The 27,364-nt window shown below is 44.5% G+C and overlaps 2 protein-coding genes across 9 annotated transcripts in view; one reads left to right on the top strand and one right to left on the bottom strand.

Annotated features, from left to right (window-relative positions):
* Nucleotides 1-1,953: 1,953 nt before the first annotated feature.
* sigmar1 (sigma receptor chaperone 1) lies at nt 1,954-7,592 on the bottom strand. The gene is made up of 5 exons (XM_089021217.1): nt 7,320-7,592; nt 7,124-7,175; nt 6,470-6,618; nt 6,197-6,289; nt 1,954-2,976 (listed from the first exon to the last, which is right to left on the bottom strand). Exons 1-5 carry the CDS (start codon nt 7,462-7,464, stop codon nt 2,747-2,749), a joined length of 669 nt encoding a protein of 222 aa, XP_088877343.1. The 5' UTR covers nt 7,465-7,592; the 3' UTR covers nt 1,954-2,746.
* A 235-nt stretch (nt 7,593-7,827) lies between these two features.
* Nucleotides 7,828-27,364, top strand: part of galt (galactose-1-phosphate uridylyltransferase) — a 57,895-nt gene continuing 38,358 nt past the window's right edge. For 6 of the 8 annotated variants that reach the window (XR_016118350.1, XR_016118347.1, XR_016118348.1 and 3 more), the window contains exons 1-5: nt 7,828-7,957; nt 13,647-13,816; nt 14,434-14,509; nt 14,721-14,769; nt 22,735-22,864. Coding sequence is in view for 4 of the 8 variants with exons in the window: in XM_089021210.1 (XP_088877336.1) it covers nt 7,924-7,957; nt 13,647-13,816; nt 14,434-14,509; nt 14,721-14,769; nt 22,735-22,864 (459 nt within the window). In the remaining 4 variants the exon portion in view is untranslated. Of the gene's footprint in view, nt 7,958-8,583; nt 8,732-13,646; nt 13,817-14,433; nt 14,510-14,720; nt 14,770-22,734; nt 22,865-27,364 lie in introns of those variants that run through there. The other 2 variants (XM_089021214.1, XM_089021211.1) reach the window with 2 other exon arrangements.

Below are 27,364 nucleotides of genomic sequence, written 5' to 3'. Positions count from 1 at the left end.
GGGCGCCGGTTCACCGCATATGTGGATCACAAACCACTAACATCGCCATGTCGAAGGTGACTGAACCGTGGTCGGCCCGACAGCAACGGCATTTAGCGGCCATTTCGGAATTCACGACATTCAGCACGTGGCCGGCAAATGTAACCCTTTGGCCGATTGCTTGTCACGCGTGATCGTGTCTCCAGTCCAGCTCGGGGTGGATTTTTCAGAGATGGCCACCGCCCAATCTGAGGATCCGGACATCCACAAACTCAAGCCAGCAGGCACAGCCCTGAAACTTGAGGAGGTGGCACTGTGTGAAGGGGGTCCCGCTCTCCTCTGCGATATGTCTACGGGTCGCACTCGTCCCGTGGTTCCGCAGGGGTGGCGTCGGCGATTTTTGATTCTATTCATTCCCTCTCACACCCTGGCGTCCGGGCATCAGTCAAACTACTTGGGGCCAAGTTAGTCTGGCCTGGGTCCACAGGCACACCCGGGCAAGCCTGGAAACGTTTCCAATTCCGGCCAGGAGATTTGACCACGTCCATGTGGATCTGGTCGCGCCCCACCCTCCTTCGCAGGGTTGCACACATCTCCTCACTTTGGTCGATCGGACCACTAGGTGGCCGGAAGCAGTCCCCGTGTCCTCCACGACCTCGGCAGATATAGCACGCGCATTTCTGTCGTCCTGGGTCGCGCGTTTCGGCACACCATCCGACATCACTTCGAACAGGGGCCCCCAGTTTGTGTCCGAGCTCTGGTCGGCCATGGCGCAGTCCTTGGGGGTGCAGGTACACCGCACTATGGCCTAACACCCGCAGGATAACGGGATGTGCGAACGTTTCCACCGGTCACTTAAAGCCGCGCTACGGGCCGCGCTATCGAACGGTACTGGGTCGACCGACTTCGGTGGGTCCTGCTCGGGTTACATTCGGCCCCGAAAGAAGACCTTAACGCCGCTCCGGCAGAGTTTGTGTTCGACCAGCCGCTCCGCGTCGCTGGTGAATTTCTGTGTGAAGCTTCGGGTGCACCTTCTTTCCCCTTTTTACCAGGAGAGCCCCTGACTCCAGCACCATTTTACCACTGTGTCCCCAAAGTATTTGTTCCGTCTGCTCTTAGCTCAGCCCGGTTTGTCTTTGTGCGTCACAATGCCCCCTCCAGCCGCAGTACGATTGCCCGTTTAGAGTGCTCAAACACTGTGAAAAAAGTTTTGTGCTCGATATGGGTGGGCATTTCAGTAGACAGGCTCAAACCGGCTCATTTAGTTGTGGGCGAGGACATTTCGCCGGCCCAGGTTCCACGTCGTGGACGCCCTCTGAAACCTGCCAGGGTTGAGTGTCATTCCCCCACTCAGGTGTCACCCGGGTCACCTGCCCGAATGACGTCACCTGCACCACCCAACGAAGGACTGCGTAGTCGTTGTGGCAGGCTGCTCAAGCCCCCAACAAAGTTTGAGGAAAGTGACTTTCCTTCTGGGTGTTCTGGGGAGGGTTGTTGGCGGGCACTAAGACCAAGCATCTCACCCAGCAGGTGCACGGGATGGGGCGGGTTCATATGACATATATTTTACTGCATTTTCTGTTTGGCTCAGATCCACTTGTTCGCAGTTGGAATAAACATGTCTCCACATTCAGTCGTGTGTGCTCTTTCCTCAACGGCTACAATGTCATGCATTTATTGTGAATGTAGCCCTTGCAAGTGTATGCGGCTGGCTTATCGCAAAAGTAATAATAAATTGACTAGGTTTCTAATCAAAATGACAAATCTAATTGTAAACCCGTCTTAACCTTTTACAAAATGTCACGCACACGCAAACAAAAATATATGGTCTTGGTTGCAGTGATTTTAGCAGTTCAACAGTATTCCTTTCAAACCACAAACACATTGATAAACATTGCAACTGATCCAGAGACATCGACTTGAAAAGATTGATATTAGTTTCATCACTTCTGTTTAAATAAACAAAAATATGAATCCATTTTCAATCATGTTTATTCTCATAATTTGCATATGTCCCCATCAACAAGGTTGTTATTTTTCACTCCATTATGACTTATAAGAACCATATATTGTACAGGATCGACAGTGTATTGCGTAAAAAAATGTCAACATGAAATTTAGAGATTATGGTAGAAAAATACAGTAAATGACAAATGTTTATGATACAAAAATTAGATGCCTGGTGGGGTTATTTAAAAAAAAAAATCATTCAAAAAGGTAGTCCAGAAGACAGCAACAAAGGGGTTCACATACAAATCACACAGTAACACGACATAACATCCCAGCAGTACAGTACGTGCAATTGTCAAACATTAACAGGACTCAAGATACACAACCACCAAATTAATTTTCTTTGATGACAACCGGTAATGTATTAATTACCCTCAAGTTACATTCAGCAAGTACTTGGAAGATTTGTGAGCCTCGTTTCTAAACATCACAGCCCAATTAGCATTTTGTTTTGTTACCACCGAAAAACTTCATTGTCCATGAATTGTTTGAAAAGGGAATGCTCTTGTAGTGTAAGATTGCAATGAGACTGTTCGTGCAAGATTAATGTAGAAAGGAGTGGCTATTTTTTTGTTTAAAATCCAGGATCGGTATTAGTGTCAATGCCGTTTACTGTATTCTCAATTCAAAGATAATAAAGGATGTTTGCTTCTTTTGCTGTGAAAAAAAAATATTGCAAGAATGCACCCCATGCCGGACATCGATGACAAAACATCACGTCGGTAGCCTGTCACATGTGTAAATGTGGCAACTGGTTTTAGAACACACCGACCTCAGTGAGCATCGTTCCCATCTCCATCAGCATGGATTTGCCGTAGACTTTAATTGTGTGAAATAAGGTGACAAAGTCCTGGGTGCAGAACAGAGTGTCGGCTAGAGCGATTCCCAGTGTGGATGGGATGAAACCTCGGCCATACTCAACCATCCATGTCCCGGCGGTCCACTGGACCCCTGCGGCCTCACCCATCTCGTGCTTGACAGTGTCACCTTTTATTTATGGAATAAAATGTTCAGTCAATCAAGGTTTTAATGCATTACAAAATGACATTGTGAAAAAAAACACAGCAGCATATTGCTATTATACCTGGGCATATTGCTATTATACCTGGACAAGTTTGGTCAGAAAATACATTTTGTTATGCACCAACATTGCTATTTATATGAAAATACAATACAGTGATAGCTTGGCTTAAGAACTTCATTGGTTCCCAGAAAGTGTGTGTAAGGCGAAAAGTGTGTATTTCAAACATTAATTTCCCAGGAAACCATTAAAATGAGAATAATCCGTTCCCAGGTCCCATAAAACATAATTTTCAACTAAATAAGCCTTAAAGGACAACCGACGTCACTTTTTTGTTTTTAACTGACACCAGAAAAATGTTTTATAGCAAAATACCCAAAACACACAGGATGATATTTTTAGTCAAATGCAAAACACCAATAAAAATGACTTAAAGTGTCCAAAATATGCAAGAAATTGAGCTGCGAATTGGGTATTTTCATTAAGTCCCGGCCCCAGTTCGTGACGTCACGCCAAGACGTCTTGCATTGCTTGTGAATCAAAACAATGGCTTCAGATTTGGAAAATATGATTTCTTTTTACACATCCACTTATGAATATGATTCAAATAGTTCTGAAGAGGAAAGCATAGGATTGGATTGGATTTGCCTTTATTAGTCTCACAGTGGAGAAATTTACATTTCACAGCAGCAAAGTGATCAGAATCAGAATCAGAATCATCTTTATTGCCAAGTATGTAGAACACACAAGGAACCTGTCTCCGGTAGAACACGCCGCACCAGTATCGTTGTCAAAAAAACTGCTAAGTGGCACTATACAGTTCCATTTTGGCTACTGTTGAAAGAGTTCAAAGAGTTAATGGCTTGGGGGAAGAAGCTGTTTAAATGTCTGCTGGATTTGGTGCGCATGGATCGGTAGCGCCTGCCTGAGGGGAGTAGCTGGAAAAGGTGGTGGGCAGGGTGCGGAGGGTCCAGTAGGATTTTCCGCGCCCTAGTTTGGATTCTTGCAGTGTGCAAGTCCTCGAGAGTGGGTAGGGTGGTGCCAATGATGAAAGGAATGAAAGTAGAAAAACAAAATACATGAGCTGCTGGAAAGGCAGCCACTCTCGCGGCGCCGTCTTGAAGTCAAAAGAACAGAAAACAAAGTAAACAACAAATAATATGACAGCATAGAAACAATATGACAAATCAAAGACAGAGAGACATTCATTATTCAGGACATGCTGTACCCTCTTTGTGATGACATGAAGCAGTTCTAGATGAAAGAGGAGATGATCAAAGCGTCTTTCCACCAGTGGATCAGGGACATCATGGTGGAAGGTGCACGTCGACTACAAGCTAAATGTTGAAAGGAAACACGCAGCTGTAGCATCCATTGACGAAAAGAGATTGTCTCACATCTCCTCTTCCACATAAATCTGCTTCAATTCCAAGCCGCAACAGTTCCACATACGCATCGGCGCTCTGCGCTGATGCTCCTTTCTTCTTATCGCGGGTTCCTCAAGCCATGCATCCACCCAGCCGCACTGTCCAACAGCACTGACCCTTCCGCTAAAAAAAGCGGGGCTGTGAAGATGCTGCCCATTACAGCCGCAAAAAAAGCACAACGGCCCCTTTGGTGTCCAGCGATGGCAGTCGAATGGCTCCGACATTCCTCACATTCAAAAACAGTACTGGCATATTCATGCTGCCGAAAAGGCGCACCGCTCAGCACAGTCTCCTCCTTGATGAATGTCGTGGTCAAAAATGCTGAAAAACAATCTGTATCCGTTCCACACGATGCACAACAACACAAAGTGACAAAAGAAAACACAAAACAAGACAAAAACAACAAAAAAAAGCAAGGCTCGTGAGAGCACTTGCTGAGGCTGCCTACTCGGGCGCCATCTTGGACTTCGTATTCGTCATACATGTTTGCAATCAATTAAATACTTTATTTGTGCCATTTTGAGGCAACATTTGGGGAAAATCTCTCACCCCCCAAAAAAAGAGGCACAAAATGGCGGCCTCCAGTGGCCACCTCCGTTTCCACAGGCTGATACATTCCTTATATGGCGCTTGGACGCCCTCTTCTGGCGGCTTTTGGGTGCAACACAAGGTCCCCAGACAAAAAAAAAAAATACAGCAAAATACATTGACGTGATGGAAGGACCGCTACAATGCGTCTTTTTTACGGTGAAGGGCGGTCCTTTAGTGACGTCACGTACAGACTTGTCACCAACTCAAAAACAATACTTCCTGAATATTCAGCGTGAGTCTTACAACGTAAAATATATCTATATGCGGTGGAATCTTTGTAAAATACGCTCAGTAGAAGTCATTTGAAGCCATTTTACAAATTATGGACACAACTTGTCCGGAGACATCGGTTGTCCTTTAAAACTACACACAATATATCTTATTTTATGTATAATAAATGTGCTATGGTAATGTAATTAAAGAAATAAACTGTTATGTATAATAAAGTCGTTTCATTTACCTTTGTGATGGTCGTTGATGGCTTGCTGGAATGGATAGCTTTTTGCATAAAGTGTTTCAAGGAGCTCTGGGTTGTACATCTTGGAAGTTGCGATATTGAACAGCAACAGATGCGGGCAGACACACTAGAAACTTCATTAATAGCTGCTTCCCTTGCTTGTGCGTTCTCTTCAAATTTTACAGATGGCTTGTGCAGGTTATTTGTGGAGCTTATTGATGGGATATTTTAACCTTGCAGTCTACACTCTGCCTTTGAACTATCAATAAAGTTGAAACAAATCAAAATTCCGCTGTGTTTTCTAGCTATTGTCTCACCATTTCACTTTTATTTTTTTCCACTTTTTTTGTTTCAAACTCTGTTGTCTCCCTTTCGTGCGTGCATGTTTCTGTAACCCCTCCCCCCGCTCGATCTTGACCAATTACGTGCGGCTTTAAGCGAAGACTGGTGGCGGGGAATAGAGGGAAAAAGAAGCCGGCGGCCATTTCAGGAGGTCCAAGAACGAGCTCCTTCGCGAACGACACATCACGCATTGTGGCGCTCAGTGTGTTTCCAGAAAAATAGTTTTGATGCCAAGATTATATTGTCGCGAATTTAACCTTCATAAAGGCGAAAAGTTCGTAACCTAAAGTGTTCCTAAGCCGAGGTGTCACTGTACAATACAAATTGATTAAAGAAATAGAGAACCGAAAAATGTGCGTTTTTGAATACCTGGAGAGAAAATTTCACTCTTTGTGGTTCCTTCCTTCCACCTTCTGAAGCTTCCAGAGAGAAGTGTGTCGGAAATATCAGCCCAGTAACGACCTAAAGATGGAGATTAAAAAAAAAATAAACTGTCTTTACAAGCCCTTGAAAAAAAAAAATACGCAAATAGAACATTCTATTTTGAATGCCTCTCGTCATGGTGTTCTTTGACCATGACAAATTCAATCAGCATGATCCCTTTCACAGTTCTCATTTCGATAAACGTCCCTTTGTCCCCACCTGAGTGTCCTGATGTATCAACCGCAGTACCAAAGAATATCACATATTCTGTGAGGGAACTGTGGAGGATGCACATGGATCCCATGAAGCCTCCAGCTCTCAGGAACATCCACTGCAGGTCTTCATCTGGCAGGATGTGGCCGGGATATCTGGAGGAGTTTACATTACATTAGCTAGGCTTTAAACAAAACACAAGATGAAGCATCCTTTTTTTTAATCTGTGGGACTATCTACAAACACCAACATTGTCCGACACTTCTTATGTAAGATGGATGCCTTAGTGGAATAAAGGTTGTGAAATGTTCACAAATAGGGGATGGGTGTGTCTTTTGTTTGTTTTGTTCCATATGTATTTGTTACTCCTATGAGCTGAAAAAAATTGTCTGTTATAATCAAACACTTGCCACTGTTAACAATGCTTTGCAAGGATAATATCGCAGTGTTTTTTTGCATTAGTGTAGATTTACACTTCAGTTATTTAAAACTTACTTTGAAACAACTGTCAACAAGAACTACAGTAATGCAATTTTACACGGTTGCAATCCAAAAACTACACTCATCCGCATTATGCTTATTGTTGCTGCAGGTTGACAGATGTTTTTAGCCAATAATTGTGCATGCTTTGAAATAGCCATCGCTGCAAAAGTACGTTACCTCTTCCTTAGCTCGACGACGAGTTTCGAGAAGGCCTGCTCGTGGTCCTGTCCTAATAATACAACATGAACAATGAACACGGAAGGAAATGCAAGCAATGCAAAACGAGCCTGCACTGATTGTGCACATTTATGAGAAGTGGAAAAAAAACTGTTTTTATCCTGGCTGCTTTCAAATTTTCTAAGTTCGAACTCACCCGCGTACTGTTTGGCCAGTTTGGCGACGTCGTCGTGGGTGAAAATGTATTGTTTGGTGGCCATCCAGTGCCTCATCAGCAGCACGGTAAGGACAATCACGCCAACAAAGACAAATAGACGAAAACAGCAACGGAAAAAAGCCATTGTTGACACAAAAAAGAAGGGAAAAGACAAACGAGACTGCAGCCACAGAATGTGAAGCTGCGGGAAAAGCAAAGCAAGTAACGACTTCGAGCACCTCCAAAAGCGATGACAGCTTCTTCCTTGTTGAGCCGCTGCGAACGTAACCGCGGAACCAATCAGATCATGATGTCGCCGCACGTTCCATTCAATGGCACATGTGGGGATGCGCATATCAACGAAGCTCTTATTTAAGGCTATGTTTTGATTCTACCTGTGTATCATGTTTAATACTATTGAAATATTAAAAATATTTACTGCATTTTAATGTGCATTTAGGTTGCATTGTCTCTTTTTAAAAGATGGACCTGACCTATTCTGTTAACAAATAGTATACTCCTGCCATACCGGAAGAAGCCCACGAAGCGTTTTCTGCAAAACGTAAAACGAAGACTTGTCCGACTTAAATCCAAAGTTGTTGACATGAGTGGCCCTGAAGCTCAATTTGATCCAAAAGGTAGGGAGTTGACTTGATTTGATTTACGTTGCAATATTTAACAATCCTTGATCTATCCATCAAAAAGTGCACCGGAAACAAAATGATATATACACGGCAGTGGGCATGTTTGAACTTCGTTGTTATTTACTAGTAATGAAGCCCAAACAAACTTCCGATTTTCACAATGCCCGCAAGTAGTTCTCTAAAAGTGATGTTTAAATTATGTTTATTGTTTTTTTCAATCGAAGTGTTATTGAGTGTTTGGATTGGATTGGATTGGATTGGATTAGCCTTTATTAGTCTCACAGTGGAGAAATTTACATTTCACAGCAGCAAAGTTTTCTCCAAATGTTAGTTTTAAACAATCACGAACCATTGTAACAGGAATGAGAACACACGGTCGATTGGAGTACGTCTTTATTCCAACTGCTAACAAGTAGAAAGAGAGACAAAACGGAAACTGCAGTGAAATATGTGATATAAACCCGCCCCCTCCCGTACACCTGCTGGGTGAGATGTCTGGTCCAAGTGTCCGCCACACAGCCCCCCCCCCCAGAACACCCAGAAGGACAGTCAAGGCGAAAATCTTGCAGGGGGCTTGACCAGCCTGCCACAATGACTATGCAGTCCGTCGTTCGGTGGTGAAGGTGAAATTGCTCGGGCAGGTGATCCGGGTGAGAACTGAGTGGGGGAACGACACTCAACCCTGGCATGCCGCGGAGAGGCTGGTGGTTTTGGAGGGCGTCCGCGACGTGGGACCTGGGCCGGCGAAACGTCCTCGCCTGCAATTATGTGAGCCGGCTTGAGTCTGTCTATTGAAATGCCCTTGTTGCGTCACACGCGTGTATGATTTTGAAGTGCGCCTTTCATGTCTTTCAATTGCTTGATCTCCTTGATGTGCGTCTCACCCTGACGCATAGACACGCTTGAAAATTGTATAAAAGGAGCTGTCGCGGGACAGAGAGATTGGGGCGAACCACGAGGCAGAATCATCTCGAACTCACAGACCCAAAGAGACTTGCACAGACCCGCTCAGGCGCCTGGCTCACGCCGGGCGTCGGACGGACATCACGGCTCGACTTGCTCGACTCCACGCCACAATCAAGCTCTGCGCGTCACCTGCCTGGGAGATTTGACAACGAACCTACTTACAAATAAAGAGAACCATCAAACTCTTTACCCTCCCTTCTCCCACCCATATCGAGCACAAAACTCTTTTCCCCATGTTCGAGCACTCTAAACGGGCCATCATACGGCGGCCGGAGGGGAGAGCGGTGGGCATCATGACGCACGAAGACGAAACGGGCTGACCTAAGAGTAGACGGAACGAATATTTTGGGGACGCCGTGGTGAAATGGTGCTGGAGCCAGGGGCTCCCCTGGCAAAAGGGGGAAAGAAGGTGCACCCGAAGCTTCAGGCAGAAATTCACCAGGGATGCGGAGTGGCTGACCGAGTACTAACTCTGCCGGAGCGGCGTTAAGGTCTTCTTTAGGAGCTGAACGTAACCCGAGCAGGACCCACGGAAGCCGGTCAACATCCCGTTAGCCTGTGGGTGGTAGGCCATAGTGCGGTGTACCTGCACACCCAAGGACTGCGCCATGGCCGACCAGAGCTCGGACACAAACTGGGGGCCTCTGTCCGAAGTGATATCGGACGGCGTGCCGAAACGTGCGACCCAGGATGACAGAAATGCGCGGGCAATGTCTGTCGAGGTTGTGGAGGACAGGGGGACAGCTTCCGGCCACCTAGTGGTCCGATCGACCATAGTGAGGAGATGTGTGCAACCCTGCGAAGGAGGGAGGGGCCGGACCAGGTCCACATGGACGTGGTCAAATCTCCTGGCCGGAATCGGAAAAGTTTCTAGGTTCGGCCGGGTGTGCCTGTGGACTTTGGCGCGCTGACATGCCACGCATGCAGCTGCCCACTTCCTGACGTCCTTTCTTAACCCAGGCCAGACAAACTTGGCCCCAAGTAGTTTGACTGACGCCCGGACGCCAGGGTGTGAAAGGGAATGAATTGAATCAAAAATTCGCCGACGCCACTCCTGCGGAACCACGGGACGAGTGCGATCCGTAGACACATCGCAGAGGAGAGCGGGACCCCCTTCACACACTGCCACCTCCTCCAGTTTCAGGGCCGTGCCTGCTGCCTTGAGTTCGTGGATGTCCGGATCCTCAGATTGGGCCGTGGCCATCTCTGAAAAATCCACCCCGAGCTGGACTGGACAAACGATCGTGCGTGACAGGCAATCGGCCACAGGGTTACATTTGCCGGCCACATGCCGAATGTCTGTTGTGAATTCGGAAATAGCCGCTATATGCCTTTGCTGTCGGGCCGACCACGGTTCGGTCACCTTGGACATGGCGAATGTAAGGGGTTTATGATCTACGTAGGCGGTGAACCGGCGCCCCTCGAGGAGGAAACGAAAATGGCGCGTTGCAAGATAGAGTGCTAACAACTCTCTGTCGAAAACACTATACTTGCGTTCGTTATCTTGCAGCTTCCGACTGAAAAATGCAAGGGGCTGCCATTCGTTCTCCACAAGCTGCTCAACCACCGCCCCTACGGCAACATCAGACGCGTCGGTAGTCAAGGCCACCTGTGCGGTTGAGATCGGGTGGACCAGAAGAGTTGCACCCGCAAGAGCTTCCTTGGCTCGTTCAAAGGACTGCACTCGTTGCAGGGCCCACTCGACGGGTTCATTAGCCTTCTTTTTTCTCAAGGCGCCGTAGAGGGGTTGTAGGAGGTCGGCTGCGTGGGGAAGAAAACGGTTGTAAAAATTTATCATGCCCAAAAACTGCTGCAAAGCTTTAACTGTGGCTGGGTGGGGGAAATTCACCACAGCCTGCAGTTTGGCGGGTAAGGGGATGGCACCTTGTGGAGAAATGTGGTGCCCCAAGAAATCGATCTTGGGCAAACCAAATTGGCACTTCACAGGGTTGACGATAAGGCCATGCGCATCAAGACGCTTGAAAACCATCCTTAAGTGCGACAGGTGTTCCTCTGGTGAAGGGCTGGCCACAAGAATGTCGTTGAGGTAGACGAACACAAAATCTAGGCCTCGCAAGACTCAGTCCATCTTCTAGCTTCAAGACTCAGTCCATCAGTCTCTGAAAGGTCTGTGCCGCCCCCTTCAGGCCAAAAGGCATACAGAGGAATTCAAAGAGGCCAAAGGGGTTATTACTGCAGTTTTTGGCATCTTCTGCCCGTACCGGAACCTGGTGATAACCGCGAACGAGATCAACTTTGGAAAAGATCACGGCTCCGGCCAAACGTGCGGAAAAGTCCTGGGTGTGCGGAATTGGGTAACGGTCGTGTGTGGTTACATTATTAAGCCGACGAAAATCACCGCACGGCCGCCAAGAACCGTCACTTTTGGGCACCATGTGTAATGGTGAGGCCCACGGGCTGTTGGAAACCTCACGATGCCCAAACGCTCCATCGTCGCGAACTCCCCTTTCGCCATTGCCAATTTTGCCGCGTCGAGGCGACGAGCGCGGGCAAAAACTGGCGGGCCAACCGTGGGAATGAAATGTTGTACCCCGTGTTTTGTATTGGCATTGGAAAAGGCGGGTGTGGTTAACGACGGATAATCGGTAAGCAGGCGTTCATAAACGTTACCTGACGTTAAATAATTTGCGTGCGTCAACGCTCCAAGCCCTCCAGCCTCACATGGGAAAGTGGCGAAAGAGATGGCGTCGATCAAACGACGGTTAGCAATGTCCACAAGCAGTCCATGAGCGCATAAAAAATCCGCGCCGATTATCGGAACTGTAATCGAGGCCACAATAAAGTCCCACTCGAATTTTTGTTCGTGGAAACACACAGTTACCGACCTGGTGCCAAAGCTGGCGATGGGCGAGCCGTTAGCTGCGCGCAGGGGAGGCCCACATCCACCTGCCGTCTTGTCCGAGGCCGTGGGCGTCAGCAGGCTTACTTGTGCCCCGCTGTCCACCAGAAAACGTCTCCCTGACGAGGAGTCTGTGATAAAAAGCAGCTCGCTTTCGTTGCCGGCACCCACGGCCGCTATTGGGTGCCGGCGCTGGCGTTTCCCGGAGCCTCGTAGGTGCAGGGGGTGTGCAGCGTCGGGCCTTGGCGCCAAACCGCTGGTGGAAAAAACAGAGGGCTTTCTAGTGTCGCTTCCGCGTGACCACTCCGGCTAATAGGGTCGGGTCGACGTTCGCTGCCGCTCCGCCGAGGGGTTCGGCCGTCACGCCTTGCACGGCGAACCTCCGTGTCGCCAGAAGCACCCGGTCCGCTTCTTCAGCCAAACCTCGGTAGTCGCCGGTGGCTAGGCACGTCGAGTTGGCTAGCACGGCACGCACAGAGGCCGGTAGCTGGCGAAGGAACACGTGGGGGAACAGGAATGCGCAGTCATCCGAACCTAGTAGCGACAACATCTTGTCCATCAGGTCCACTGCTGTTCCGTCGCCGAGTCCGGGAAGAGAAAGAAGCCTGTCTGCTCTCTCAGAGGCCGATAACGTGAACCGTCGGAGCAGCAGGTGTTTGAGCGCTGCGTATTTTTCGCTCGGTGGAGGTGCACGCAAGAGAGGCAGCACACGACGAGTCGTCTGTTCGTTGAGAGACGCCACGACCAGATAATATTTCGGCTCATCTGCCGTGACGCCTCGTAGGTGGAAAAGCGCTTCCACATGTTGGAACCACGAAGCCGGGTCGCTATTCCAAAACTCGGGCAGCTTCGCAGCGTAGGCGGCAGCTGCGAGCTGAGGCGCCGGTCGTGGCGGCATGGCCGTGGAAGATATCTCTTCGTCTGCTGCCATGAACATTTCGAACGTCGGGGTCACCAGTGTAGCAGTTGGGGAATGAGAACACACGGTCGATTGGAGTACGTCTTTATTCCAACTGCTAACAAGTAGAAAGAGAGACAAAACGGAAACTGCAGTGAAATACAGTAAAGTCTCGTTATATCGATATTCAAGGGAGTCCGAAAAAATATCGATATAACTGGGACTATCGATATATCCGACCCTGTTTGCATGTAATTTTCTCCGTGCGTGCATAGAAATAGTATCGATATAACCGGGACTATCGATATATCCGATATCGATATAACGAGACTTTACTGTATATGTGATATAAACCCGCCCCCTCCCGTACACCTGCTGGGTGAGATGTCTGGTCCTAGTGCCCGCCACACCATCCTTTTTATAGTGATGGACAAATACAGCTTCGTGAGGCACTTGTGATAAATGTTGACACCTCGAGAGGACACTCCTGGTTTTACGGTGCTTCATGAAGTTTTATTTCCATATGATGATATTGGAGCATACATGTCGTTGTATTTTCTACAGCTTTTGCCATTCTCACATTGTTCCTAAATTCTCACATTGGCCTAAAATACCTCCATTATTGGCATATAGACCTCAAACCTTTTGAAAGAAAAAAAAAGATTATACAAAATTGCAACATAGAGAGTTTTGGCCTTACAGATGTAACATTCCACAAAAGATCCTGCATAATAGTCATCAGTGTACTGCTGCAGCCTTGCTGAGTCACTCAAGAGTTGTTGATCAAGTTGTCTGAAAAGCATGAGCAGGATTTTGTTTGAGGAATGAAACCTACTACTCATCACCCGACTGAAGTGCATATTTTGATACTTTGTGAAACACCAAACTTGATAAGCATATCTTTTAACTCGGTAAGTGTGTTATAAAGTATCCATTATTTTGTTTCAATGCACCCTCAGAGCACCAGCACCTGCGTTATAACCCTTTGAGGGACAGTTGGGTGTTAGTCTCAGCCCACCGTATGAAAAGACCATGGACTGGTCAGGTGGAAAAACCTCCAGAGGAATGTATACCGAGATACGATCCGTACAATCCACTATGTCCTGGAAACACACGTGCTAATGGAGAGGTAACACCTAACAAAACATGCATTCACAGTATAGTGGTACCTTGGCTTATTTATGAAGCAACTTTTGAATTTTGGAGGTATATCTTACAATCCGGGTTGAGTGAAGGTTTAGCTAGCTATCTGCTAGCTATCTATTAGCTAGTTACTTAGCTATCTATTAGCTGTCTATCAGCTAGCTAGCTAGCTTTCTTTCTGAGTTACGTCCGGGTTGAGTGAAGACCTAGTTAGCAATCTGTTAGCTATTAGCTAGCTAGCTTTCTATCTGAGTTACTTCCGGGTTGAGTGAACGCTGGCGCGTGTGGCTGCCGCTGCTCACCCACAGAAAAACTTATCCTGTGACTGTAAAATGACCTTCAGAGTTTTGAAAGGCGCTTATAAATGAAATGTCTTCTTCTTCTTCTTCTTCTTCTTCTTCTTCTTCTTCTTCTTCTTCTTCTTCTTCCTTCCTCTTTCTCTTTCTCTTCCTATTACTATTACTATTACTATTACTATTACTATTACTATTACTATTATCTCTTTATCTATCCATTTATCACATGCACGCACTTTGCACATTTGGTCATCTGCTGGTAACGATACAAAATGACATTTGTATATTTGTTGTGTTGTCTCCATAGAAAAGTCCAGAATACAAAAGCACTTTTGTTTTTGAGAATGACTTTCCTGCCATGCAGCCAGATTCTCCACAACCTGGTAAGTCGTTTTTTCATTGGCCTAATAAAAGTCATTATTTCACTCTGGGAAAGCAAATCTGTTGCTAATTTGTCTTCATTTGCTGCTCTCGTGCGGTTTGTCATTATAATGCACCACACTCTTGATGTGAAGGCGAATTGGAACCCAAGTTGTTGATTTTTTTTTTCGTCTACAATATTGCGTGATTGACAAATAATTTTGTGCTTCTCAGCTTCCGATCAACATCCGTTGTTTCAATCCAAAGCAGCCAGTGGTGTGTGGTAAGAAAACATACTTAGAATATTTGTCCTCAAACGTCCCTTCCATGTCATTCGTTGTTATGTTACACCACAGACAGAATCATAAATTCATTTTGCTATCAACAGCTTCTTTAAACAACTTTTAAACAACATATTAGACTCAGTGTGTAAGAATTCAGTCAAAGTTTGAATCATTGTGTTTGACTTCCTTCAACTTTCACCTGCTCACACCCTTCAAGTATTTTATTTTATTTGATTTTTCTTCTCCTTACTCGACAAGAAAAGTCAGCAACATTTACTCCATGTTCAAACAGAAATGGCTTCTTAACTGCACGGTTTCTTGTCGAACAGGAAAGCCTCTCCCTTCCTGTCACTCACTCTGAGCACGGCGCCTTAAAGAATAGACGACGTCCACGGCCATAAAATAACAATAACGCAACAGTCTTGTCTTTTTCGTCTGTATCATGTTTTCTTATAATAATAATAATAATAATAATAATAATAATAATAATAATAATAATAATAATAATAATAATAATAATAATAATAATCTCATCTTCCGTACCGCTTATTGCTCATTAGGGTCGCGGGGATTGCTGGAGCCTATCTCAGCTGTCTTCGGGCACGAGGCGGGGGACACCCCGAATTGGTTGCCAGCCAATCGCAGGGCACACAAAGACATACAACAGTCACTCTCACACTCACACCTAGGGACAATTTGGAGTGGTCAATCTGCCTGCCATGCATGTTTTTGTAGTGTGGGAGGAAACCGGAGGACCCGGAGAAAACCCACGCGGGTCCGGGGAGAACATACAAACTCCACACAGGGAGGCCGGACCGGGACGCGAACCGGCGACCTCTTCACTGTGAAGCCGGTGTGCTAACCACTCGACTACCAGGCCGCCCAATAATAATAATAATAATAATAATAATAATAATAATAATAATAATAATAATAATAATAATAATAATAATAATAATAATAATAATAATACATTTCATTAATCAGCGCATTTCAAAACTCTCAAGGTCAATTTTCAGTCACAGGATAAGTTTTTCTGTGGGGGATCAGTGCCAGCCTCACGCGCCAGCGTTCACTCAACCTAGAAGTAAATGAAATAGATAGAAAGCTAGCTAGCTAGCTAAATAAATCATCGGACCACCGTCAGTGAACATCGGATGGCCCAACAACAGTCAACTCCAGGCTTATCATTGAAGTCTAACTTTACTGTCACAGGATCAGTTTTTCTGTGATTGAGCAGCGGCAGCCGCACGCGCCAACGTTCACTCAACCCAGAAGTTACTTAGTCAATAAACCAATCAAGCGTCAGTGTAATACAGCTTCTTGCCCGTTATGGGGTGGTGTTTTGCGAAAGGGATGTTGAACTCAAAATTTGCGGGGCCCCGAGGCAACCAATTACAGGAACATTAAATTAGAGGATTTTTTTATCCCAGAGGAAAAAAAAGTCAACATGAGGGGCAACATCCTCCTTTGTTGCACCAGACCAATTATACTAGCATAAGGTAGCACAGAATGATTGCAATCACATCTCAAGGGTCCGTGGTTTGCTTCAAGATCAGTAGGTACTCTGTAATTGGTTACATTCAATTTAGTTTGACTCCAGCGACTTGTTATTGTCTGTGTAAGCTCTCAGCTTGCCAAATAAACATTTTTTTGTGTGTGACAATTTGTGGATAACGCACGGGAGACAAGGAAGCAAGTTTATTTGTAGCTCAGCGGCTTCGGCCATGTGCTTCCTTCATTCAATTCGATTCAAAGCGTCAAATTGAAACAAATGAGATGAGACATCTGGATTTGTGAAAAGAACCAAAACGCAGTCGCACAAAGCGCGGGTGTCAATTATCGGCAGAAATATAGCTCAGAGATAAATCAGGATAAGTTGTGTGTAAAATAAATAGCATATATATATATAAATATATATATACAGTAAAGTCTTGTTATATCGATATTCAAGGGAGTCCGAAAAAATATCGATATAACCGGGACTATCGATATATCCGATCCTGCGCCGAACTGCATTAAACAAAAGCCGCCAAAAGAGGGCAGCCAAGCGCCATATAAGAAACGGAGCTGGCCATTAGCTCCTTTTTTTTGGGTGAGAGATGTTCCCCCAATGTTGCCTCAAAATGGCACATATAATTCTTTAATGATTGTAAACATGTATGCTTTAATCTTCAGAACTACAGTGTATTTGAAACATATTCATAACTGGATGTGTAACAAGAAAGCATATTATCCGAATCTGAAGCCATTGTTTGGATTCACAAGCAATGCAAGATGTCTTGGCGTGAAGTCATTTTTATTTGCATTTGAATAAAAAGTGACATCGGCTGTCCTTTAATACACAGTATGGAATGTTAATAATTTTCAAAATCATCGCGCTTCAGCAGACAAAACAAGAAACATTGTTGCAAAAAACGATTGCATTCATATACAGTACAGTGGGCATGTACATAACACAACAGGGAAACTGCAACGCTTACATCTTACTGTATTATGTATACAATTTAAAAAAGTCATCAATCTTCTTCTGCTTCCCATTTTTACCTTTTAACACAAACACTTCAATCTTGTCTGCTACACACGAGCTAGCGTCTGAAAATGAAAATGGCTCTGCTACACGGGTGCTGGGCACGTAACCAAGTCACCTGACCAAGTCGACCAATGGCGCGACTGATGGGGTGACACGTAACCAAGACACGTGACCAAGTTGACCAATGGCGCGACCGATGGCGTGTCACGTGACAAAGTCACACGGCCAAGTCGACCAATAGCGCGACCGATGGCGGCTCATGTGACCAAGTCGACCAATGGCGCGACCGATGGCGGCTCACGTAACAAGACACGTGACCAAGTTGACCAATGGCGCGACGGATATATCGATATAAACAACAAAAATGGCCGGCGAGGGATGAAAAGGAGCACCGTAATAACCGGATTATCGTAATAACCGGGTATCGTACTAAACGGTACTAATTATACTAATTATATATATCGTAATAAGCGGTACTATCGATATAACCGATATCGATATAACGAGACTCTACTGTATATATATATATATATATATATATATATATATATATATATATATATATATATATATATATATATATATATATATATATATATATATATACAGTTAGGTCTCGTTATATCGATAGTACTGCTTATTACGATACTATTTCTATGAACGCAAGGAGAAAATTTACATGCCGCAGGATCGGATACTAATTATATATATCGTAATAAGCGGTACTATCGATATAACCGATATCGATATAACGAGACTCTACTGTATATATATATATATATATATATATATATATATATATATATATATATATATATATATAGTAAAGACATGCCGATCCTGCGGCATGTAAATTTTCTCCTTGCGTTCATAGAAATAGTATCGTAATAAGCAGTACTATCGATATAACGAGACCTAACTGTATATATATATATATATATATATATATATATATATATATATATATATATATATATATATATATATATATATATATATATATATATATATATACACACACAGTAAAGTCTCGTTATATCGATATCAGATATATCGATAGTCCCGGTTATATCGATACCATTTCTATGCACGCACGGAGAAAATTACATGCAAACAGGGTCGGATATATCGATAGTCCCGGTTATATCGATATTTTTTCGGACTCCCTTGAATATCGATATAACGAGACTTTACTGTATATATACACATAGTATATATGTATATATATATATATATATATATATATATATATATATATATATATATATATATATATATATATATATACACATATATATATATATATATATATATATATAGCTATAGCGGCTGGATAGCTCAGTTGATAATGCATCGGTTTGGCATATGGGAGACGAGGGTTCGAATCCCACTTGTGGCAGAGAAAATGAGCACAATGACATCATCCAGTGTGGGTCCTTGGGCAAGACCCTTCACGCTAATACCTACCTCATACAATGATGAGAGACAATAAATGGAATGACATGCCGGCTCAGACGTCGCCCGGCCAAACAAGGTCTGCGTCAGGTGCTGGGGAACCAGAGCACCCTGATGAAAAATGGGCTACTGGAACAAAGCGGAGATGGACGAGATGCGATAACATGGCTCTGTTGGAATGCTACTACTCAAGCAACCCTAGTCAGAGGGGTTACATGCGGAGAATGGGGGCTGAATGGTTACTTCGAAACCCACAGTCACGGTTGACCACGGAACAACTAGTAGCTCAGTGTTCCAATATCCACAAACGGCAATTGCTATCACAACTTGAGATTGATGAGGTACAACACAAATTCCGAGGTGAAGGGCCCCAGGCTGCCACATCACAGGAAGAGGTTCAACCAGAGATTGGGAGGCAAGCCCCAATGAATAATGAGATTGGGAAGCCAGCCCTAATAAATGAAATGCTGAGCGAGGCAGCAAATTACCTGAGACAAGATCATGGCAAGAATGAAAACTGGGCAACGAAGGCACCGATTACAACGGCTATGTGAAGTACCACCTGAAAGTCTCATGGAAACTGTGAATGCAGCACTGAGAACGATCCCGACCGGAACGATCACGGAAACCAATGAGCTGATATACACCTCAGCATCAGTGATCCTAGACATGCTTGGCTACAAGAGCAACCATGAGAGCCACGAGATTCATTACCCACCATGGAAAAGACGGTTGGAGGCCAAGATCAAGGCGGCTCGGAAAGATGTGAGTCAATTGACGGAGACCCAGAGAGGTGTGAATAAAAGGCCAATACCCAAGAGGTACATGCAGATAACCATACCTGAAGCACTCGAAACTGCCAAACAAAGGCTCCAGGCCTTGGCCAGTCGCCTAAAGAGGTACACGAAAGAGAATGAGGCCAGAAGAATAAACAGGCTGTTCGCAACACAACCTGCGAAAGTGTACGCTCAGTGGCAGGGTTCTAACAGCAGAGCAGACCCTCCAAGGCTGGAAACTGAAAGATACTGGAAAGGCATATGGGAGAAGGAGGTCGCACATAACAGCAGTGCACAATGGCTGGTGACTCTGAAAGAGGAGCACAGCAACATCCCTGAACAGAACCCAGTTACCATCACAGCGGCAGATATACAAGGAAGAGTCTCAGGTATGAAAAACTGGACGGCACCTACTGGCTAAAGAAACTCACAGCTCTCCACGAGCGCCTAGCAGCACAAATGAACCAGCTGCTGATGGATGGGACTCACCCAGGATGGCTAACCGAAGGGCGAACAATCCTGATCATGAAGGATTCCTCAAAGGGTGCAGTTCCTTCCAACTATCGGCCATTAACCTGTCTCTCCACAACATGGAAGCTCATGTCAGGCATCATTGCGGCTAAGATAAGTGGACACATGGATCAATACATGAGCAAAGCACAGAAAGGCATTAGTAGAGATACTAGAGGTGCCAAACATCAGCTGCTGGTTGACAGAACAGTCGCTCAAGACTGCAGGTCCCGACATACCAACCTGTGCACAGCCTGGATTGATTACAAGAAAGCATATGACTCGATGCCACACACATGGATCAATGAATGCTTGGAGTTGTATAAGGTCAACAGGACCCTGAGAGCCTTCGTTGCAAACTCGATGAGGATGTGGAAAACCACACTTGAAGCCAATGGCAAGCCACTAACGCAAGTGTCCATCAAATGTGGCATATACCAAGGTGATGCACTCTCCCCACTGCTGTTCTGCATAGGACTGAACCCCCTCAGCCAGATAATCGCCAAGACAGGCTATGGATACCGCCTCAGAAATGGAGCTACGATCAGTCACCTCCTCTACATGGATGACATCAAGCTGTATGCTAAGAGCGAAAGGGACATAGACTCCCTGATCCACACAACCAGGATCTACAGCAGTGATATCGGAATGTCATTCGGGCTGGAGAAATGTAGTCGGATGGTGACTAAGAGGGGCAAGGTAGTTCACACTGAAGGGGTCTCACTCCCTGAAGGAACAATAGCAGACATAGAAAACAGCTACAAGTACCTCGGTATACCACAGGCCAATGGCAACCTCGAATTAGCAACAAGGAAAGCGGCTACGACCAAATACCTCCAGCGGGTGAGGCAAGTCCTCAGAAGCCAGCTCAATGGCAAGAACAAGACCCGGGCAATAAACAGCTATGCCCTGCCAGTGATCAGATACCCTGCAGGAATAATAAGGTGGCCAAAGGAAGAGATTCAGACCACGGATGTTAAGACCCGAAAACTCCTCACCATGCACGGAGGGTTCCATCCCAAGTCCAGCACCCTGAGACTGTACACAAGCCGTAAGGAAGGAGGCCGGGGACTAGTGAGTGTGAGAGCCACTGTCCAGGATGAAACATCCAAGCTCCATGAATACATCAAAGAGAAGGCTCCAACGGATGATGTACTCAGAGAATGTCTCAGTCAATGGGGAACAGAGGATGAGGTGCTGGAAGAGGGACAATCATGGGAGGAAAAGCCCCTACACGGGATGTACCACCGAACCATAGCAGAAGTGGCTGATCTCAAGAAGTCCTATCAGTGGCTAGAGAGGGCTGGCCTAAAGGACAGCACAGAGGCACTCATCCTGGCTGCCCAAGAGCAGGCCCTGAACACCAGAGCCATAGAGGCAGGGATATACCACACCAGACAAGACCCAAGGTGTAGGTTGTGCAAAGAGGCACCTGAGACAATCCAACACGTAACTGCAGGGTGTAAGATGCTGGCAGGGAAAGCCTACATGGAGCGCCATAACCAGGTGGCTGGCATAGTCTACCGAAACATCTGTGCGCAGTATGGACTGGAAACCCCAAGGTCAAAATGGGAAACACCTCCCAAGGTGGTGGAGAATGACCGAGCAAAAATCCTGTGGGACTTCCAGATACAGACCGACAAGATGGTAATGGCCAACCAACCAGATATCGTGGTCATAGATAAAGGGGAAAGGAAAGCCGTTGTCGTGGATGTAGCGGTCCCGAGTGATGGGAACATCAGAAAGAAGGAACATGAGAAAATCGAGAAATACCAAGGGCTCAGAGAGGAGCTGGAGAGAGCCTGGAAGGTAAAGGTGACAGTCGTGCCTGTGGTGGTTGGAGCACTCGGGGCAGTGACCCCCAAACTCGACGAGTGGTTGCAACAGATCCCGGGAACAACATCGGATATCTCGGTCCAGAAAAGCGCAGTGCTGGGAACAGCACGGATACTGCGCAGAACCCTCAAGCTTCCTGGCCTCTGGTAGAGGACCCGAGCTGAAATGGGGACAGACACCACCCATGGTGGGTGAGACGAGGATTTTTTTTTTTTTTTTTTTATATATGTGAGATAATATGAACAATATATATATATATATATATATATATATATATATATATATATATATATATATATATATATATATATATATATATATATATATGTGTGAGATAATATGAACAATAATTAGAAAATGTCCAGAAACAATTACGACCTTCCTTACGGCCCGAAAATGACTAAAAAAATGATAAACGTGCACGCCTTTTCCAGAATTTTTAGCAAAGTCCATTTTCATCTCTGTATTCTATTGTCTTGATTCATTATGTTTATGTATTTATTTATTTGATTATTTATTTGTCCATTAGTTTATTTATTTGTATTTCTTTATTTCTCCATCCATATATTTATTTGTATATATATTTTCATTTATTTTTCCTTTATTGTATCCATTTGTTTTTATTTATGTTTATTCATTTATTTTCATTATTTTTTATGTATTTATGTATTTACCATTTATTTAATTATTTCTTCGGCAGTTTATTTACTTGGTTTTATTCGTATTTATGTTACTTCCGGGTTGAGTGAATGCTGGCCTGTGACTGTAAAGCGTCCTTGAGAGTTTTGAAAGGCGCTTATAAATGAAATGTATTATTATTTTATTATTATAAACGTATTATCTCGCCATTTCAGTAAGGTGATGTGTTTCCATCCCTGGTCTGATGTCACCATTCCTCTCATGAAAAAAGAAGAGGTTGTCACTGTGATTGACAAGTGGGCGGAGATCACGGAAGAACTGGGTGCCACCTACCCATGGATTCAGGTATTGGACGGATCAACTACTTTATTTTTTATATATATATATATATATATATATATATATATATATATATATATATATATATATATATATATATATATATATATATACACACATACATACATACACACACACACACACACAGTAAAGTCTCGTTATATCGATATCGGTTTGTCAGAGATATGACAGACAGACACCGTGGACAGACTCAGAACCAGAAAGATTGTCCCCACTGCGGCAGGAGACGCAGTCATCAGATGACATACGTCTGAATTCTGCGCCCCTCTGCCAAGCTATTTATTGAGAGTATATGTAAATTAAAGTGATATATTAGTAAAACATAGTTTTCTTGATTTGCATACAACGCCTCTGGGCGTTCTGAGCAACAACAGATGTAAGCAATAAAACATAGACACTCTAATTGGTTGTCCCCTCCATCAACCGATAAGTCTGTAACCTGGCGCCTGTGCAGGATGTTCAAGCCGTAAATAAATTCGGTGATAAAGGAGTATCCCAAGCCCCAAATTGTGTTCAAGGCCAGACCTCCTAGATGTAGCCGACAGTTCTTGTCTATACTATTGGGATATATGTATATAGGTAAAATACAAGACAGAAGACGTTCCCTACAATAGCCTAACAATCAATGGGAAGCATGTATGTATATATATACCCCCCAGTCCCACCTCATAATCATACATTTATAAGTTGCATTTTCATTAGTCTGATTATATGACTGGAGTGTCATTTTAAATTACTGTTCAACAAATTGCTCATTCATGACAGTTTCAAAATCACGGTGGACATTTGGAAACATTTCAACTTAATTTGAAGACACCAGATAATAATCAATATACCTAAAAAATATTTTTCTTTTTCATTTAAAAAAAAATTGGGAACATCTCTCATTTCACCCCCCGCGCCTTTTTTTCTTGGGAAAGGAACAACGATATTGGGATAAAATGTACGTCAGCATGCAATCCGATCTTAGCATGCAGGGAAAATCCAGATCGCTCCCTCCGTCCAAAGGCCTTGAGATACGAGTTCCACATCGCTTGACTCCACACCCCTAGATAGGCTGCGTGACTGGTCCCTCTGGTCATCTGGTGGCCCCATCCGTCACCAGCCTCGATGCGTCTGGTACATCAGGGTCGTCTGCTCCTAAAAATAATGGACGAGAGCACAAAATGAGCGTATGTCTCCTCAATGAACCATTCTTTGAGGAGCGCCCGGATCCATGCATTTACATGGAGCGGGGAGCTCTCGGCCACGTTCCACCTCAAAAGGCATGGAACCCCTGGCAGAATTTACGGTGACCCTCGAGGCTGAGTAGCGCAACTGGCGCAGCCTCACCCCATTTAAAATATCTCTCCAGGTCACCACCACATAATTCCTAGATTCTAGTCACTGTATTGTATTTCGATCTTACCGTGGTTTTCTGATGAACCCCATTTCCCCCGTCTGGAGTCTCCAACCGTTGATACAAACCTTCCGTCTCTGGCCACTCCGTCTGCGGTCCCCCTACTCAGGAATTCACCCAAACGGTCTGCAAGAAGGTGGTTAACGTGGAAAAAAACAAAAACAAAACAAACAAAAAACAAATATAATATCTTTCCCCTTAAACATTAAAAATCTCCAACTACATCACCTGAATCAGCATAGGAGTTGATCTCCCATCAACTGCTTTCTCTAGCAACTTCAAAAACCCTTACCATCTCTTTGGCTAACCCGTCTCCTCCTAATATTCTAATCAGGAAACAATTCATACACAACATCAACAACTGTTCATTCTACTTGAATATCATCGACAACTGCACCCAATCCCCCCTCTAACTGTTGCAACTTTAGAGTTCATATTGATAAGCACCTCTCTTTCTACCATTCCACCCAACACCCAAATTACCAAAATTGCATTCTTCTACCTTAAAAAAAAGTTTCTCGTCTCCGCTCCGTTTCCACACACTGCTGCACACACCCCCACAATCAAGGCCTCATCTGATCTTTCCTGACCCCCACCAAAACACTCCGTCCCGCAGCCCCCAATCCTCTAACACAAATCTCCTTGACATCCCCGCAGCCAGACTCAAAAGGGGGGCATCCAGCCTTCAGATAGCCGCCCCCGCCCATGGGACGCAACCTCAACAACTAAATTGTTCCATAATGCGTTTTTTCATGTTTTAATCTTGTTACTCATGCTTCCTTTTAGATCGATTTTTGGCGTCAATTATGTATGCTTGTCTTCAGGCGTACATTTAATTTAGCATTTTTAGCTCTTGTGAAGCATCTACGAGTGCAATAAAAAGCGCTTTCAAATTACATTTATTAATATTATCATCATTAATCTATGAGTCACTTGGTGTGGCATATAAACAATCTTTTCTTTTTATTCTTATTTCCTGTTCGCTTCGCTGACATTGTAAAAAATTTCGAACAAAGTAGCCACTGTGACAATCGGGATCATTCTAACAAAAACAATGTGGCCTTTTTTCCTTGTGGATGTGGCCATTTGCCGAATGCTGCCGCACATCTGACGCATGCATGCTGGATATATTTTTTCGATTGGGTTCAATTGCATGCTGGTGTCGGTCAAAATGTTGTCGATCTCTCCCCCCACTCCTTTCTGAAAAAGAGCAGAAGTTGAGGCATTTTAACAAAACAACCAAATAAAGCACCGCCAATTAGTCAGTTTGCACGAGGGTATCGTGTAAACCCCCAAAAACCATACGAATTGGAATTTTTCTTTCCATTTGGGATCGTAAAATAAAGAAAGGTCAAATTGGCCACAGAGTGGCTTCCAAGCAACAAATCTCTGATGATGCAGCGAGAAAAATCCCATCTTCACACCAAGATAAGTGAATGGGAAATGTCCACGTATGAACGTATAATGTCTGAAATTGTCAGTCAAAATTTCACTTCAGGAAAAATTGATTTAAACTAACAATTTTTCCCCAAAGCGTTTGCGAAAAACAGCTTTTCATACTATTGAGACACAGCTCACGAGGCATTTCTAACAATTAACATTTTTTTGGGAATATCGTCCACTACCAATTTCAGTGCGAGAAAAATGTGTGTGGTCCGGTTCCACAATAGAAAGCAATGAGCTTCCTGGCAGGTCCACGCGGCTGCCACATCCTCCACACACCTATGGAAATTAGAATAGGGATCAATCTCGTTTTCGAATGTGTCAAATGTGTATGTGAAGTGGGGGATTATCATGAGGTCGGTCGGGTCATGTGGAGGAAATCAAGGGATCAAAGCCAGTACTGTTGCAAGAGTTCAGTGGTTGCACTGGAGTTGCATTGTGAGAGTTCATTCAGAGTCCGTTTCTGCAGCAAATCATGCTTCAGCTTTCTCAGGTTCAGTTCTGTGATGCCAGCAGCAAGCACTTTGAGTTGAGTTTCCATCCCAGGGAGCAGGTGGGATGTCTTGGCTTTGCGGCTTGACAGTGCTGTGGACATCGTGGAGCTTGTCTGAACGGGTGGATGCAAGTGGCTGTGCATTCAGAGTCCATTTCTTTCACGTCACCACAATTTGAACAGCCAGCTTGATTTCAGAGATTTCCTCGCACACGCCCTCAGGCACTCATCATACCGCCCCACAGCCATGCCGCCTTGGTCAAGCCTTTGCGGCCAGCCGGCCATAATTTCGAAGTGGAGCTAGAGGGATGGGCCAGCCGTGCTGGAACCTGGACACATTAATTTACATTCGTTCAGATTTTGTTTGTTAGTTAGTTTTTTCTTAATTAGAGGAGCATAGCTTCCCGCAAATTCCCTGAATGTGTGCGTCGCAACCAAAGACGTTCCTATCTTGTCTTCTCAAAAATGTGACAAGTCGATTTGTAGCATGGACATTCCCACAGTCACCTTCTCGGCCTTGATTCGGGATCGCTGCACATAAAGTAAAATTCAAAAATGAATTTGTCAGGTAGCACCATCTGAGGTGGAGGAGAGATAGAATTGAGTTGGCATTTCTCAAACATCACTTTGCACTTTACAGATCAAGTATGGTGGCCACACATTAACTATTTCCGTAATTTCAAGAATTGAGTCAAGTTTATAAAGGCTGAATCTGATCCCACAGTCACATAGCAGTTACCAGTTCGAAAATATAATTGGTATCATTATTAATTCTTCCTTACTTTTTTCTTTCTTTTTATCAATCGCCAAGCCAGTTCTACCTGTTACAGTACGAAGGATAATGCCTTTATCACATTTATGTTGTATTAATTTACTCAAATTAATCGAGCTTTAATTGTTTCATTCATCAGTGTCCTAGCTCAGTCAGATAATTTCAAACTAACATACTGCATGGGAATGCACACTGTTTCACTTTCATCCCACAATGAATGTTGAGTCTTCTACTCTCGACAGCTGCATTGTAAATTTTGAACAGAGTGACAGGCCGCCCTGATAAGGAACCACTCACAGAGAAAACCAATTCCTGATTTAATGTGAAGGAAAATACTACGGCATCTTAGTTGTCTCATCTTAATACTTGTATGTTTAA

The sequence above is a fragment of the Hippocampus bargibanti genome, linkage group LG18, assembly GCF_051943395.1.
Source record: "Hippocampus bargibanti isolate YZ-2025 linkage group LG18, ASM5194339v1, whole genome shotgun sequence".
Classification (NCBI taxonomy): Eukaryota; Metazoa; Chordata; class Actinopteri; order Syngnathiformes; family Syngnathidae; genus Hippocampus; species Hippocampus bargibanti.
The sequence above is the reverse complement of the archived record's forward strand: the minus strand, read 5'-3'. Positions and strand labels throughout refer to the sequence as shown.